The sequence below is a fragment of the Ipomoea triloba genome, chromosome 9 (genome assembly GCF_003576645.1).
Source record: "Ipomoea triloba cultivar NCNSP0323 chromosome 9, ASM357664v1".
Classification (NCBI taxonomy): domain Eukaryota; kingdom Viridiplantae; phylum Streptophyta; class Magnoliopsida; order Solanales; family Convolvulaceae; genus Ipomoea; species Ipomoea triloba.
This window is the reverse complement of record NC_044924.1, coordinates 1,937,625-1,952,767: the sequence shown is the minus strand read 5'-3', so window position 1 is coordinate 1,952,767 and position 15,143 is coordinate 1,937,625. Positions and strand designations below refer to the sequence as shown.

The 15,143-nt window shown below is 39.3% G+C and overlaps 5 protein-coding genes across 5 annotated transcripts; all 5 read right to left on the bottom strand.

The window, feature by feature from the left end:
• Window positions 1–668: 668 nt before the first annotated feature.
• LOC116029498 (protein PELPK1-like) lies at window positions 669–1,376 on the bottom strand. Its single transcript, XM_031271550.1, has one exon. It carries the CDS (start codon window positions 1,324–1,326, stop codon window positions 823–825), a length of 504 nt encoding a protein of 167 aa, XP_031127410.1. The 5' UTR covers window positions 1,327–1,376; the 3' UTR covers window positions 669–822.
• A 951-nt stretch (window positions 1,377–2,327) lies between these two features.
• LOC116029052 (protein PELPK2-like) lies at window positions 2,328–2,741 on the bottom strand. Its single transcript, XM_031270934.1, has one exon. The coding sequence runs from the start codon at window positions 2,739–2,741 to the stop codon at window positions 2,328–2,330; it is 414 nt and encodes a 137-aa protein (XP_031126794.1).
• Window positions 2,742–7,655: 4,914 nt separating this feature from the next.
• On the bottom strand, window positions 7,656–8,363 carry LOC116029497 (protein PELPK1-like). Its single transcript, XM_031271549.1, has one exon. The coding sequence runs from the start codon at window positions 8,311–8,313 to the stop codon at window positions 7,810–7,812; it is 504 nt and encodes a 167-aa protein (XP_031127409.1). The 5' UTR covers window positions 8,314–8,363; the 3' UTR covers window positions 7,656–7,809.
• Window positions 8,364–9,105: 742 nt separating this feature from the next.
• LOC116029051 (protein PELPK1-like) lies at window positions 9,106–9,474 on the bottom strand. The gene has a single exon (XM_031270933.1). It carries the CDS (start codon window positions 9,472–9,474, stop codon window positions 9,106–9,108), a length of 369 nt encoding a protein of 122 aa, XP_031126793.1.
• Window positions 9,475–12,684: 3,210 nt separating this feature from the next.
• LOC116029046 (formin-2-like) lies at window positions 12,685–13,320 on the bottom strand. The gene has a single exon (XM_031270926.1). The coding sequence runs from the start codon at window positions 13,318–13,320 to the stop codon at window positions 12,685–12,687; it is 636 nt and encodes a 211-aa protein (XP_031126786.1).
• Window positions 13,321–15,143: the final 1,823 nt, after the last annotated feature.

Below are 15,143 nucleotides of genomic sequence, written 5' to 3'. Positions count from 1 at the left end.
ACACTTTGGAGAACCCAGCGGACATGCTTACCAAGCCACTACCTATTGCTAAATTCAAACATTGCTTGAATTTAGTTGGTTGTTCCAGTTGTTAAATTTCTGGTGGATTTGTCCAAGGTGGAGATTGTTAACAATAACATGTGGCCAAATCATTTGCCTTACAACACAACTCACCACATTCCTCAGCACATGGGTCTTCACATGGCTACCCAGATTATTGCCCATACTCCACATGGTTTCCAACTCACACAATCACAAGGACACCCATTTCTAAGTATATATTCCACCATCAGATGCCCTCTTCTGCAACTATAAATAGGGCTCTCCTTTGCAAGAACAAATCATCCCCAACATATCAATTCTCTCTTCTTTCTCTCTAGTTCATTCTCACGTAGGATTTCTTTCATTTGCTAGCTTTCTTTAATTTCCAATTTAAGCTTAGCAATTTATATATTGTAATATTTCCTTTACAATAATTATAGAGAGTTATATTTCCAATCTCCCCAAAATTAATATTCCATTATTTGTCATTTTATATTTCTCCCATATTATTACTTCCTACAATAATTCTCAATTCGCGATCACCGTACCCGCTTCCGCAGTGCTTGTTAATTCATTCCCTAACATTCTGAGAACAACATGCACCAATTGGTTCAATATGGGAGTGATTCTGAGAACAACATGCACCAATTGGTTCAATATGGGAGTGTATACATGAAATGAAATGTAATACTATAAGATGAATGTATTGTATATCATGAAGTGAAAATTCTGGAGAATTTAAGATTCTAAAGGCATGATGATAAGCAAACGTTTAAGAAATCATGGCTTCTTTGGGAGCTCTGGCTTGGGAAATGCAGGCAACTTAGGTTTTGGAATCTCCGGCACTTGGGAAATCTCCGGTATTTGAGGTTTGGGGATTTCAGGCATTTTAGGCTTTGGAATTTCCGGCACCTGAGGCTTTGGAATCTCCGGTACTTGAGGCTTGGGGATTTCAGGCATCTTGGGCTTTGGAATTTCCGGCATTTGAGGTTTTGGAATCTCCGGTACTTGAGGTTTGGGAATTTCAGGCATCTTGGGCTTTGGAATTTCCGGCTCCTGAAGCTTTGGAATCTCTGGTACTTGAGATTTGGGGATTTCAGGCAGCTTGACCTTTGGAATTTCTGGGATCTCAGGCTTTGGTAATGTTGGGATTTCAGGCTTAGGAAGTTCCGGCGAGGTTGTCTCCAGAAGGTGTCTGGCCTCGGTTTGAATGGTGCCGATCGCCACCGTTGACAGAGTGATCAAGAAAAGCAAGAAAAAGGATGGGTTGGTATGATGAGCCATTCTTAGCTTGGTGGTGAAGATATATGTTTCTATTTCAGCTTGAATTGGATTGTTATGTTCTGGGATTGTATCTTTGCAAGTTTATATAGAAGTGGGATGTGGAGAACATGAAGAAGAAGTTGGTAGGTAGAAAAATGTGTTAGTTCAACTTCTCAACAACAATAATCTAAAACAGCTAGCCCATCCAGGTCTTCAATTCTTTGAGCTTTGAAAAACGTAGCATCCAGGCCAACTACATTTTCTTTGTTGGAACAAAACTTTTCCAAACCCTTGGCTTCTTCATCACACCTAATACAATTTTACTAGACTATTAACTTAATAATTATAAAATTACAAGTTCCACGCCCAATGTGAACGGACCTTCTTGATTTTAGCTTATTAGTTATGGTTGAATTTTCCTTATCATTCAAATTTAAATATATACATATATATTTTTCAACTTATTCAAGAATATAATATTTGAGTGAGTGAAATATTATATTATTCTCCCTAAAATGTTAGGAGTTTGGTTATTACTGGCCTGATAGGCATGCTGGTATGTTTAAGGTGGTGGAACTAACTCAGTTATTTAATTTGGATATTATCATATGCATATATACAAATTAAAGTAATTAATTAAGCAGTTTTTAATTAAAAGAAGCATGCAGTAGTACAGTACAGTGTCTTCATAATTTCATACATGGGCGCATAGAGATGTTTAAAAGTAAAAGCAGGAGAAAATTAAAGATTAGACACAATCCGGGCAGCAAGCTAAGATATAGAAGCGAATTGAAGGTGAAAACTGGTCCTTATTTATGGCTTCCGAGAAGCTTTGGATGCTGCAAGTGATGGGTTTGGAAATGTAGGAATGGATGGAAACTGAGGAATCGACGGCAGCGAAGGCAACGATGGGAGCTGTGGAATGGGCAGAGAAGGCAACTCCGGCAGTGGTAAAGTCGGCAACTGCGGCTGCGGCAGTGACGGCAACGTGGGCTGAGGAAGAGAAGGAAAATGGGGCAATTCTACGGGGTGTTGAGGCTCTGAAAGATCAGGCTCATTATCCGGAAGNAAGCTTTGGATGCTGCAAGTGATGGGTTTGGAAATGTAGGAATGGATGGAAACTGAGGAATCGACGGCAGCGAAGGCAACGATGGGAGCTGTGGAATGGGCAGAGAAGGCAACTCCGGCAGTGGTAAAGTCGGCAACTGCGGCTGCGGCAGTGACGGCAACGTGGGCTGAGGAAGAGAAGGAAAATGGGGCAATTCTACGGGGTGTTGAGGCTCTGAAAGATCAGGCTCATTATCCGGAAGGTCGTCGTCGGCCTGGGTGGCTTCCAGGAGATTACGAGCTTCCACCGACGCCATTTGCCTTACAACACAACTCACCACATTCCTCAGCACATGGGTCTTCACATGGCTACCCAGATTATTGCCCATACTCCACGTGGTTTCCAACTCACACAATCACAAGGACACCCATTTCTAAGTATATATTCCACCATCAGATGCCATCTTCTGCAACTATAAATAGGGCTCTCCTTTGCAAGAACAAATCATCCCCAACATATCAATTCTCTCTTCTTTCTCTCTAGTTCATTCTCACGTAGGATTTCTTTCATTTGCTAGCTTTCTTTAATTTCCAATTTAAGCTTAGCAATTTATATATTGTAATATTTCCTTTACAATAATTATAGAGAGTTATATTTCCAATCTCCCCAAAATTAATATTCCATTATTTGTCATTTTATATTTCTCCCATATTATTACTTCCTACAATAATTCTCAATTCGCGATCACCGTACCCGCTTCCGCAGTGCTTGTTAATTCATTCCCTAACAAGTGGTATCAGAGCGGTTTAATTGAGAATTATTTTCAAAGATGTCAACTGTCACCAAGTTTGATGTCGAGAAGTTTGATGGGAAAATTAGCTTTTCCATTTGGAAGGTTCAGATGGAAGCCGTTCTAACCCAGAACGGTTTGAAACGAGCAATAGCCGGGAAAGACAAGAAGCCGACTACAATGACAGATGAGCAATGGGAAGATCTGGATGACAAGGCACGTTCAACCATTCAATTGTGCCTATCTAAAGCAATTCTACGTGAGGTAGTAAGTGAGAAGACTACGTCAGATTTATGGTCCAAGTTGGATTCGCTTTATATGACCAAAAGTCTGGCAAATACGTTACGCCTGAAGGAGCGGTTGTACACAATCCGTATGGAGGAAGGTACTTCTATCAATTCTCACTTAGATGAATTTAATTCAATTTTATTGGATTTGGAGAATATTGATATTGAGATTGATGATGAGGATCGGGCTGTTTTGTTACTAGTTTCTCTCCCTAAATCATATAAGCATTTCAAAGAAATTATGTTATATGGTAAACGGGAAACCCTTACTTTTAATGATGTTAAGTCAAATCTGTTGTCCAAAGAAAAATTTGACTTAGAAATTAAATCTGAGGAGAAAGGCGAGGGTTTGACTGTTAGGGGTCGTTCACTTGATACAAGGGGAACTAGTAAAAATTCTAGATCTAAGTCCAAAGGTCGTAAGTCCAACAAATCTTGTAAGTACTGTAAGAAGCATGGACATGATGTGTCTGAATGCTTTAAGTTGAAAAATAAACAAGAGAGAGAAAAGAAATCCGCAGAAGCGAGTGTTGTTGCTAGTGATTCAGAGGGTGACGTTTTGTTATCTGTTAGTTCCGGTAGCAAACGGAGCGAAACTGAGTGGATTTTGGATTCTGGTTGTACATTCCACATGTGTCCTCATAGAGATTGGTTCATCTCTCTTGAACCAGTTGATAGTGGAATTGTTTTGATGGGTAATAATACCCAATGTAAGGTTAGTGGAATTGGAAGTGTTCAGATCCGGACTCATGATAACGTTGTTAGGACTCTTACCAATGTTCGGTATATTCCTGACTTAAAACGGAACCTGATATCTTTGGGCACCTTGGAATCTTTGGGGTGTAAGTACATAGCTGAAGGTGGAGTTCTAAAGGTGATAAAAGGCTCTCTTGTTCTCATGAAAGCTTCTCGTTCTGGAAGCTTGTATGTGTTGCATGGCAGTACTGTGACAGGTTCAGCAGCAGTCTCATCATCGGTGGACGACGCAGATCTCACTCAACTATGGCATATGCGTCTGGGGCATATGAGTGAGAAAGGCATGCATATCCTGAGCAAGCAAGGCCTCTTGGGAAATTCAGGTACGGGAAAATTACAATTTTGTGAGCATTGTGTTTTTGGGAAACAAAAGAGGGTTAGTTTCTCTACTGCTACACACCGTACCAAAGATGTATTGGAATATATTCATTCTGATTTATGGGGACCGACTAAGGTCCAATCTCTAGGAGGTTGTAGATATTTTATGTCTATTATTGATGATTTTTCTCGTAAGGTCTGGGTTTATTTCTTGAAACACAAAAATCAAGCATTTTCTACTTTCAAAAATTGGAAAATACTTGTTGAAACTCAGACAGGGAAAAGGGTCAAAAAGCTCAGGACAGATAATGGACTGGAGTTCTGTGAGTCAGAGTTCAATGAGTTCTGTACAATCAATGGAATCGCTAGGCATAAGACTTTGCCTAGTAAACCCCAGCAGAATGGTGTTGCAGAACGTATGAACAGGACTCTACTGGAGAGAGCTCGTTGTATGCTCTCTAATGCTGGGTTGTGGAAACGGCGTGATTTTTGGGCCGAGGCTGTTTCTACTGCATGTTACTTGGTAAATAGATCTCCACACTCTTCTCTTGATTTCAGAATTCCAGAAGAAGTTTGGTCAGGTAATCCTGTTGATTACTCTATCTTAAGAGTTTTTGGATGTCATGCATATGCTCATTCCAGTACAGGTAAATTAAACCCGAGAGCTATCAAATGCATTTTTCTTGGTTATGCTTCTGAGTCAAAAGGGTATCGTCTATGGTCTCCTGATTTTCAAAAGATCATTTTGAGTCGAGATATCACTTTTGATGAAAATGCATTACTTTCTTCTGGAAAAGATTCTATTGTACCCAGTACAGGTGATAAGCAGGGTACTGGAGAGAAGGTGGAGTTCAATTTTAGGCCTAATGACAATATTACTATTGTCAATGATGATGCATCTACTAGTACCGCACCTCTTGTCGAGCCACAACGGGAGTATTCTATTGCTCAAGATCGACCTAGGAGGATAATTACAAAACCTGCTAGGTATGATGATGAAACCCACTTGGTTGCTTATGCACTTTCAGTTGCACAGGAGGTTGATGGTGATCCATCTTGCTATTCCGAGGCTATTTCCTGTGCCAACTCGTCCAAGTGGTTGGTTGCTATGCAAGAGGAGATTGAAAGTCTTCACAAGAATGAGACATGGGAGCTGGTAGAGTTGCCTAAAGGTAAACGTCCATTGAGTTGCAAGTGGATTTACAAGATGAAAGAAGGCATCCCTAGGGTTGAGAAAGCAAGGTGGAAAGCACGGTTGGTTGTTCGAGGTTTCGATCAACGTGAAGGTATTGACTTTAATGAGATTTTTTCTCCAGTTGTTCGTCATACCTCTATACGTGTATTACTTGCTTTTGTTGCTCTGTTTGATTTGGAGTTGGAGCAACTTGATGTAAAGACTGCATTCCTACATGGAGAACTTGATGAGGAACTTTACATGTATCAACCTGAGGGGTTTGAAGTTCCTGGAAAGGAACATTGTGTCTGTCGCCTGAAGAAATCACTTTATGGGTTGAAGCAAGCTCCAAGGCAATGGTATAAGCGGTTTGATGCTTTTATGTTAGGGCAAGGTTTCTCAAGAAGCCAATATGACAGCTGTGTCTATTTTAAAGAATTTTCTAATGGGTCTTTTATCTATCTATTACTTTATGTTGATGATATGCTCATTGCTTCTCTTGACATGTCTCTTGTTAATAAGTTGAAGTCTCAACTAAGCAATGAGTTTGAGATGAAAGACCTTGGTGCAGCAAAGAAGATTCTTGGCATGGAGATACACAGGGATCGTCAAGCTGGGAAACTTTTTTTATCCCAGAAAAAGTATGTTGATAAGGTGCTTGATCGATTTAATATGTCAAATTGTAAACCTGTGCCTACTCCATTTGGTGCACACTTTAAGCTGTCTTCTGAATTATGCCCTAAGTCAGAAGCTGATGTGGCGTATATGAAAAAGGTTCCTTACTCAAGTGCTGTTGGAAGTCTTATGTATGCTATGGTATGCACTAGACCTGATATGGCTTATGCTGTAAGTGTTGTGAGCCGATATATGCATAACCCTGGTAAGGAACATTGGAATGCCGTTAAATGGATTTTACGGTATTTGAAGGGTACATCTTCTTTGGGCTTGGTTTTTGATAAGAATTCTTCTGTATCTACTAACATTATGGGCTTTGTGGATTCTGATTATGGTGGTGATCTTGACAGACGCCGGTCGCTTTCTAGTTATATTTTCACTCTCTGTAATTGTGCTATCAGTTGGAAAGCTACGCTTCAGTCTATTGCTGCTCTATCCACAACTGAAGCGGAATATATTGCAGCAACAGAGGGTGTCAAAGAAGCTACTTGGCTACGAGGTTTGGTTATGGAACTTGGTGTTTCACAGGGTCAGACTACTGTGTTTTCTGATAGTCAGAGTGCTATTCATCTCACCAAGAATGATACATATCACGCCAAAACCAAACACATTGATGTCAGATACCATTTCATCCGCGACGTTGTAGCTGCAAGAGATATCATTGTTCAGAAAGTTGACACTTTGGAGAACCCAGCGGACATGCTTACCAAGCCACTACCTATTGCTAAATTCAAACATTGCTTGAATTTAGTTGGTTGTTCTAGTTGTTAAATTTCTGGTGGATTTGTCCAAGGTGGAGATTGTTAACAATAACATGTGGCCAAATCATTTGCCTTACAACACAACTCACCACATTCCTCAGCACATGGGTCTTCACATGGCTACCCAGATTATTGCCCATACTCCACATGGTTTCCAACTCACACAATCACAAGGACACCCATTTCTAAGTATATATTCCACCATCAGATGCCCTCTTCTGCAACTATAAATAGGGCTCTCCTTTGCAAGAACAAATCATCCCCAACATATCAATTCTCTCTTCTTTCTCTCTAGTTCATTCTCACGTAGGATTTCTTTCATTTGCTAGCTTTCTTTAATTTCCAATTTAAGCTTAGCAATTTATATATTGTAATATTTCCTTTACAATAATTATAGAGAGTTATATTTCCAATCTCCCCAAAATTAATATTCCATTATTTGTCATTTTATATTTCTCCCATATTATTACTTCCTACAATAATTCTCAATTCGCGATCACCGTACCCGCTTCCGCAGTGCTTGTTAATTCATTCCCTAACATTCTGAGAACAACATGCACCAATTGGTTCAATATGGGAGTGTATACATGAAATGAAATGTAATACTATAAGATGAATGTATTGTATATCATGAAGTGAAAATTCTGGAGAATTTAAGATTCTAAAGGCATGATGATAAGCAAACGTTTAAGAAATCATGGCTTCTTTGGGAGCTCTGGCTTGGGAAATGCAGGCAACTTAGGTTTTGGAATCTCCGGCACTTGGGAAATCTCCGGTATTTGAGGTTTGGGGATTTCAGGCATTTTAGGCTTTGGAATTTCCGGCACCTGAGGCTTTGGAATCTCCGGTACTTGAGGCTTGGGGATTTCAGGCATCTTGGGCTTTGGAATTTCCGGCATTTGAGGTTTTGGAATCTCCGGTACTTGAGGTTTGGGAATTTCAGGCATCTTGGGCTTTGGAATTTCCGGCTCCTGAAGCTTTGGAATCTCTGGTACTTGAGATTTGGGGATTTCAGGCAGCTTGACCTTTGGAATTTCTGGGATCTCAGGCTTTGGTAATGTTGGGATTTCAGGCTTAGGAAGTTCCGGCGAGGTTGTCTCCAGAAGGTGTCTGGCCTCGGTTTGAATGGTGCCGATCGCCACCGTTGACAGAGTGATCAAGAAAAGCAAGAAAAAGGATGGGTTGGTATGATGAGCCATTCTTAGCTTGGTGGTGAAGATATATGTTTCTATTTCAGCTTGAATTGGATTGTTATGTTCTGGGATTGTATCTTTGCAAGTTTATATAGAAGTGGGATGTGGAGAACATGAAGAAGAAGTTGGTAGGTAGAAAAATGTGTTAGTTCAACTTCTCAACAACAATAATCTAAAACAGCTAGCCCATCCAGGTCTTCAATTCTTTGAGCTTTGAAAAACGTAGCATCCAGGCCAACTACATTTTCTTTGTTGGAACAAAACTTTTCCAAACCCTTGGCTTCTTCATCACACCTAATACAATTTTACTAGACTATTAACTTAATAATTATAAAATTACAAGTTCCACGCCCAATGTGAACGGACCTTCTTGATTTTAGCTTATTAGTTATGGTTGAATTTTCCTTATCATTCAAATTTAAATATATACATATATATTTTTCAACTTATTCAAGAATATAATATTTGAGTGAGTGAAATATTATATTATTCTCCCTAAAATGTTAGGAGTTTGGTTATTACTGGCCTGATAGGCATGCTGGTATGTTTAAGGTGGTGGAACTAACTCAGTTATTTAATTTGGATATTATCATATGCATATATACAAATTAAAGTAATTAATTAAGCAGTTTTTAATTAAAAGAAGCATGCAGTAGTACAGTACAGTGTCTTCATAATTTCATACATGGGCGCATAGAGATGTTTAAAAGTAAAAGCAGGAGAAAATTAAAGATTAGACACAATCCGGGCAGCAAGCTAAGATATAGAAGCGAATTGAAGGTGAAAACTGGTCCTTATTTATGGCTTCCGAGAAGCTTTGGATGCTGCAAGTGATGGGTTTGGAAATGTAGGAATGGATGGAAACTGAGGAATCGACGGCAGCGAAGGCAACGATGGGAGCTGTGGAATGGGCAGAGAAGGCAACTCCGGCAGCGGTAAAGTCGGCAACTGCGGCTGCGGCAGTGACGGCAACGTGGGCTGAGGAAGAGAAGGAAAATGGGGCAATTCTACGGGGTGTTGAGGCTCTGAAAGATCAGGCTCATTATCCGGAAGGTCGTCGTCGGCCTGGGTGGCTTCCAGGAGATTACGAGCTTCCACCGACGCCATTACGATCATCATCATCAGAACCGGCAGACAAACTGACAGTTTGCGTTTGTGGTGTGCCATTTTTTCTAGCATAAAATTTCTCCGGGCTAGTGTTTTCTTCTTTTCTCCTCGCCCTGTGACCCTAGCCGGTAAAGGACCACAAGGAGTAGTTGTGATGATGATTTATGATTGAGTGAATACAGGGTTTTATAGATGACAATGGTAATCCAAATCTTGGAAGTTGGCAGCTAGGAAGATGTTTTTGTTGTCTGTCGGAGTCCCATCTAACTCAAGAATAATGAGGAAACCATAAACCTTAATTAGCAATTTAGCATGCTAGCTAGTGAACAGTCAATGGTTTTCTGGCCTATCACTGTTACTATACTATTGTCTTAACAACATCCTTGTTTTCTCTCCTATCCTCCCTTGAAATCAACCATATATACATGCATGTTTTCACAAGTTTTAATTTCTTTATTTGGTAAATAGAAATTCGCAATCACTATTCCAGAATATACATCATATCCGATAAATCTAATTTTATACATCGTAATGATCCTAACAACAAACTTGTAACATTGTTGTTACCCAGTCAACTACTCCCACTAATTTGGATGGGTTGTCCTTAAGAAATTACATATTAATTTTCCTCAAGTTAGGTTTTTTGTTACCAACACTCTATCTATATATATGTCCCCAATGAGACAATGACCGAGAAATTCAAACAAAAAAAATAAAATCAATATACAGCTCTCACCAAAATTGAACTTGAAACTTTGTACCACACATATACCAAGTCATTTGACAAAATTTTTTTTTTTTTAAATCTAGTGATACATTTTGTTGTGTTTATTATATATAGTGGTAAAATTTAACCAGAAAACAGAGAAGATGTAAAATTAGAAGAATATGAAGATGTAAGTGGCTTGCCGTTTATTCAAATATTATTATATAGAGGAGGCATACAATGATACAAACTAGCAACACAGTAATACATACTCCGTATATACATTTCATAAAAATGTAGTATAGCAGAGAGATCCTTATTTAAAACAAAGGGAAATTAGAAAATACTAAACATTTGAAACGAACCGGGCCGGCAAGCCAAGAAGATAGTGCCTATTATGCTATTATTGGAGGCTCTACAATCTCTTCTGCTATCGACTGAACAGGTCCAAGAGGAATTATGCCATCCATGGAGATCGGCGGTGGAACCACATCCGGAAAAACTTCCGGGAGCGGCGGAAGCTCGTCCACTAGAGGCGGCGGCGCAGGAAGTGTGTCCGGCGTGTCGGCGACTTGAAAGAGACTGCGGGCGGCTTCTGCCGTCATTGCGCTGCCGGCGATTGACGCCATTATGATGAGCAGAATTGGCAGAAAAGGCAAGAATGCTGCGGTTTTCTGGTGCGCCGCCATTTTTGGGATGATGATCGATCAGTTATAGGGCTGAGGAAGATGGATGTGTGTGTTGATTTGTGATGATATATGAGTTGGTGAATGCATGCATTCATGGGTTTTTATAGAGATTGAGGAAGCCATGTTAGCCACTGTACGAGCCACGAGAGTTAATTATGTTAGGGTTGCCTAATTTTGGGCATCTCCTAATTAATTAAAAGGGAGAAATTTTGCTTGATTTATTGGAAAACGCAATAACTAGCCCGACCCACCGTTCGACACATGTAATTATGTACGGCACGTGCCAACCCTAAGACTGAGCTTCTTCGTAACTTCCACTTATTATGTCATGACCGGCCCTAAGAATCTAAGATCAAGAATTGACATCACTTCACTTCCTTGAATAGAGTAGCTTTTGATTAACTTCGGATCAGTTGGAAAGGTTGAATCCTCAACCGCAAAGACCCCTACACTCCGGTCAGACAAAGTATTATGTACATTATGGTAACTTAACTAAACATGCTAGACTTTTGTTCACTGTCCACAAGAAGCTCGGTCATCCTCACTTTAAAAGGTTGCTCCTACACTACCGCAGGTGAGACTTGATCTTTGGTCTTTACATTCTCTAAAGTTCAACATAACCTATCAACGCGCTTATTATGTGGTGAGACTTGATCTCTGGTCTTTTCTCTCAAACTTCACTACTGTGACCAGTTAAGTTGCTCATGCGAGCTCTCTTGATTACATTCTTGAAGTTATGCCTAGCCAACATGACCTATCAACGCAACCAACTCTTAATGTTGTGAATCATGGTCCATACAACTGTGTATGTGAACCATAAAATATATTATTTATATGCACATGATACATTATGTTCTATGTATAAACTAAGGTACATTATTTTTTATACGTAATGGTTGAACCCACTCCCTTCAACATGGGAGTGTAAACGGAATGCCACTAGACCACAAGGTCTTTGGCAGTCAAATAGGAGTTGTTCTCTACTATTGCTGCATATTAAGGTCTTAAGGAACAAGGGACCGTCCTCAAAGCTTGATAAGGTCCAAACAAAATTAAGAAGAGTTTGAAGTAAAAGTTATTTAGAGTGGAGTTGTTTGTCCGTCAAGTTGGCCTAGAGGAGGTGACCTAGGAAAGGTTATCTGTGTTTGATAAGGTTTTAAGTGAAACCATCCAATGATGATAAAACACTACGTGGTGCCAAGAGGAGTTAGAGTGTGAACGGTTTAAAGTGTGATGCAACAAATATTGACTTTTCAAGGGGTGGACAATAATTAAATCACACATCAGATTAGTTTTTCAAGAGATTGTTGAGTGATATTTAATTTGATATCAAACTTCTACTCATGGGCCAGCTTTTCTGGAACTAAAGTATCATCACCATGTGCTCTCATAAGCATATATATATATATATATATATATATATATATATATATATATATATATATATATATATATATGTATGTTGTTTCTTTGTCGGATCATAGGGATTCATTCCTCCTATCTTTATTTTAGATTTTGTTAACTCAATGAAGTTATGTTTTGCTCTAACAAAAAATGAAAGTCTTGTTCCACCTAATGTTTCTTGAATTGAACCAAACCATATAGTAAAATGATAGAATGCATGGTAGATATGAAGATGTAGATATAATAAGTGGCTCGCCGTTTATTCCTAATATTAAAACGTGCGTACAGTAGGGACTACAGATGGGCACACAAAGTAAAAGCCAAATATTATATATATGCATCATACTAGTATACCAGAGAGATACTCAAGCAAAGGGATCGGCGGAGATCATAATATATAGTGAGTATTTGACACGATATGGGCGGGCCGGCAAGCCATAGAGCTTTAGCTCAAGTGTGATCCTCCATCGTTTATGGTAGTGCCGGAGGCACTAATGGCAGCGGTGGAAGAGTCACTGGAGGAAGAGTAACTGGAGGCACTGGAGGAAGAGTAACCGGAGGCACCAGAGGAAGAGTAACTGGAGGCACCGGAGGAAGAGTCACCGGAGGCACCGGAGGAAGAGTCACTGGAGGCACTAATGGAAGAGTCACTGGAGGAATAGGAATAGTCACCGGAGGCAGTGATGGCAGCGGCGGGATGGTCAACGGAGGCAGTGATGGCAGCGGCGGGATGGTCACCGGAGGCAATGATGGCAGTGGCGGAACGCTCACCGGAGGCACTAATGGCAGCGGCGGAAGATTCAGTGGAGGAAGACGTGGCAGTGGAGGCACAAGTGGAAGATTGAATGGAGGAAGACGTGGCAGTGGAGGCACAAATGGAAGATTCAGTGGAGGAAAAGTCACTACTTGAGACACTGATGGCAACGGAGGAGGAGGAGGGACGTTCACCGGAGGCACTGATGGCAGCGGCGGGGGTGTATTCAGAGGGCTGTGGTTTAACAGACTACGCCGAGCTTCTGCCACCCCGATGCCGCCGGCGACAGACGCCATTAGCATCACCAGAATTGGCAGTAAACGCGGGAACGGCACAGTTTCTTGGTGCGCCATGTTTGGAATATAATGATCGAGTTGTAGTGGTGAATATATTGCATGCATGCATGCCTTTTATAGATGTTGATGACAAGAAGAATCCATGAGAAATTCATTCATTTTGCAATTTGCATGATTAATAATTCAGTTTGTACTGGTTCGACCGACATATATGGTTAAATCAACATCTAATTAAATCCTATTTTTATAGTAAATTAATATATAAATGCATCATATATGTTAAGTGGGGATATTATTTACTTTTTGTGTAACGAATACTACTAATAAATTTATTTAACTTGATAATGAAATAAATTTGACTAATTACAGTCTTACTTCGGTGTTGTTTCAATTCACCCAAAAAAAAGAAGGAAAAAGAATATTAATACTTAAAATGGACATTCCAGCACATTATAATTCTTAATTGTGAAAAAGAGTCAATTAGACCCCTAAATTTTTAAAAAGTGCAATTAAATCTTCAAGCACATTAAATTGAGGTAATGAAGCCCAAAATCGGGTAAATGACCTGTTATTACATGTCATTTGTATCAGTTCGGCTATCAGCAGAAGGCGACCTTTTGGTCGCTGATGATGTTATCCAGCGATTTTTTACCGGTAACCTGTTGGTTACCGGTATAAATTTGATTTATTTAATCAAAAACAACATGTTTGAGAGTTTAATTGCACCTATTAAAAGTTTAAGCGCCTAATTAACTTTTGGTGTAAAGTTTAGGGGCCTATTTGACCATTTTTCCTTCTTAATTTGGTTATCAACTATCAATTAATTCATTAAAAATGATTTTTAATATAAATTTTAATATTTAATTTGTTCTAAAATGGCTAGTTGAGTGGGTGGAACATGACTCCATACTTAATGGTCATGATCATTATTCCACGGACAATGGTTCACATATTTATGTGAACCATAAATAAAAAATATATATTTAATATATTTAAAGTACATTATTTGTATACGTAAAATATATGTTTTTTTTATATATTATCAAATAATGTACTTTTAGTATATTAAAATGTATATTTTATTCCTGATCCACACAATAATTTGTCATCACAATTTCAAAATTTACCAACACCCTCCCAGTCGCCCATCTCACACGACCTTCCTAGTACGATTTATCTCTTTTCTGTGATTTATTGTTTGCTATTATACATGAGCATGGTTTATCTAATGCACATTGATGGTAAATATGTTACTGGATAATATTTGAAAAGAAATAAAAGTACTGCCCAGTTCCGGACGCAAATAGTTCGGACGCAGCTGGTAACTATCTACGTCCGGGGCAACTCCGGACGCAGATAGTCCATGGGCATCTGCGTCCACGGCATATGCGTCCGGAGTACTCCGGACGCAAATAGTCCAAAACTCTGGACGTAAATGTCTGTTTCTGTACTAGTGCATTGTATTGTTTAGGGTGTTGAGTACAAGAATTAGAGCATGTCATTGCCTAATGAAAGGCCGGTTTCCTACTTGTATTATTGCCTGCAATATCTCTCTGCTCAAGTAACAATTTCCATTTATAGTAATGAAGAGTCGAGCCTACATCGAGTGTGGTCGTCTTCGCCATAATTGCTTCCTCTTGAATAGGTTGGCGGAGTAAAGTCTTCACCATAATTGTTTCATCTTGAATAAGTCGATAGAGTAAATGTTTCCGTTACGTGGCCTTTGGTTTCTTCCGGTGGTTCTGAGTCAGATGCTTGCCCAATTATCCTGCTATCACACAATCAAGTAGTGGTGTAAATTTTATTTAAAACAAAAAAAAAACAAAACAAAACAAAACAAAACAAAACCAAAAAAAAAAAAAAAAAAAAAAAAAAAAAAA

What these genes read in the sequence shown, in the direction of transcription:
- LOC116029046 (XM_031270926.1), bottom strand. Translation starts at nt 13,320, where the DNA reads ATGGCGCACCAAGAAACTGTGCCGTTCCCGCGTTTACTGCCAATTCTG.
- LOC116029498 (XM_031271550.1), bottom strand. Translation starts at nt 1,326, where the DNA reads ATGGCTCATCATACCAACCCATCCTTTTTCTTGCTTTTCTTGATCACT.
- LOC116029051 (XM_031270933.1), bottom strand. Translation starts at nt 9,474, where the DNA reads ATGGCACACCACAAACGCAAACTGTCAGTTTGTCTGCCGGTTCTGATG.
- LOC116029497 (XM_031271549.1), bottom strand. Translation starts at nt 8,313, where the DNA reads ATGGCTCATCATACCAACCCATCCTTTTTCTTGCTTTTCTTGATCACT.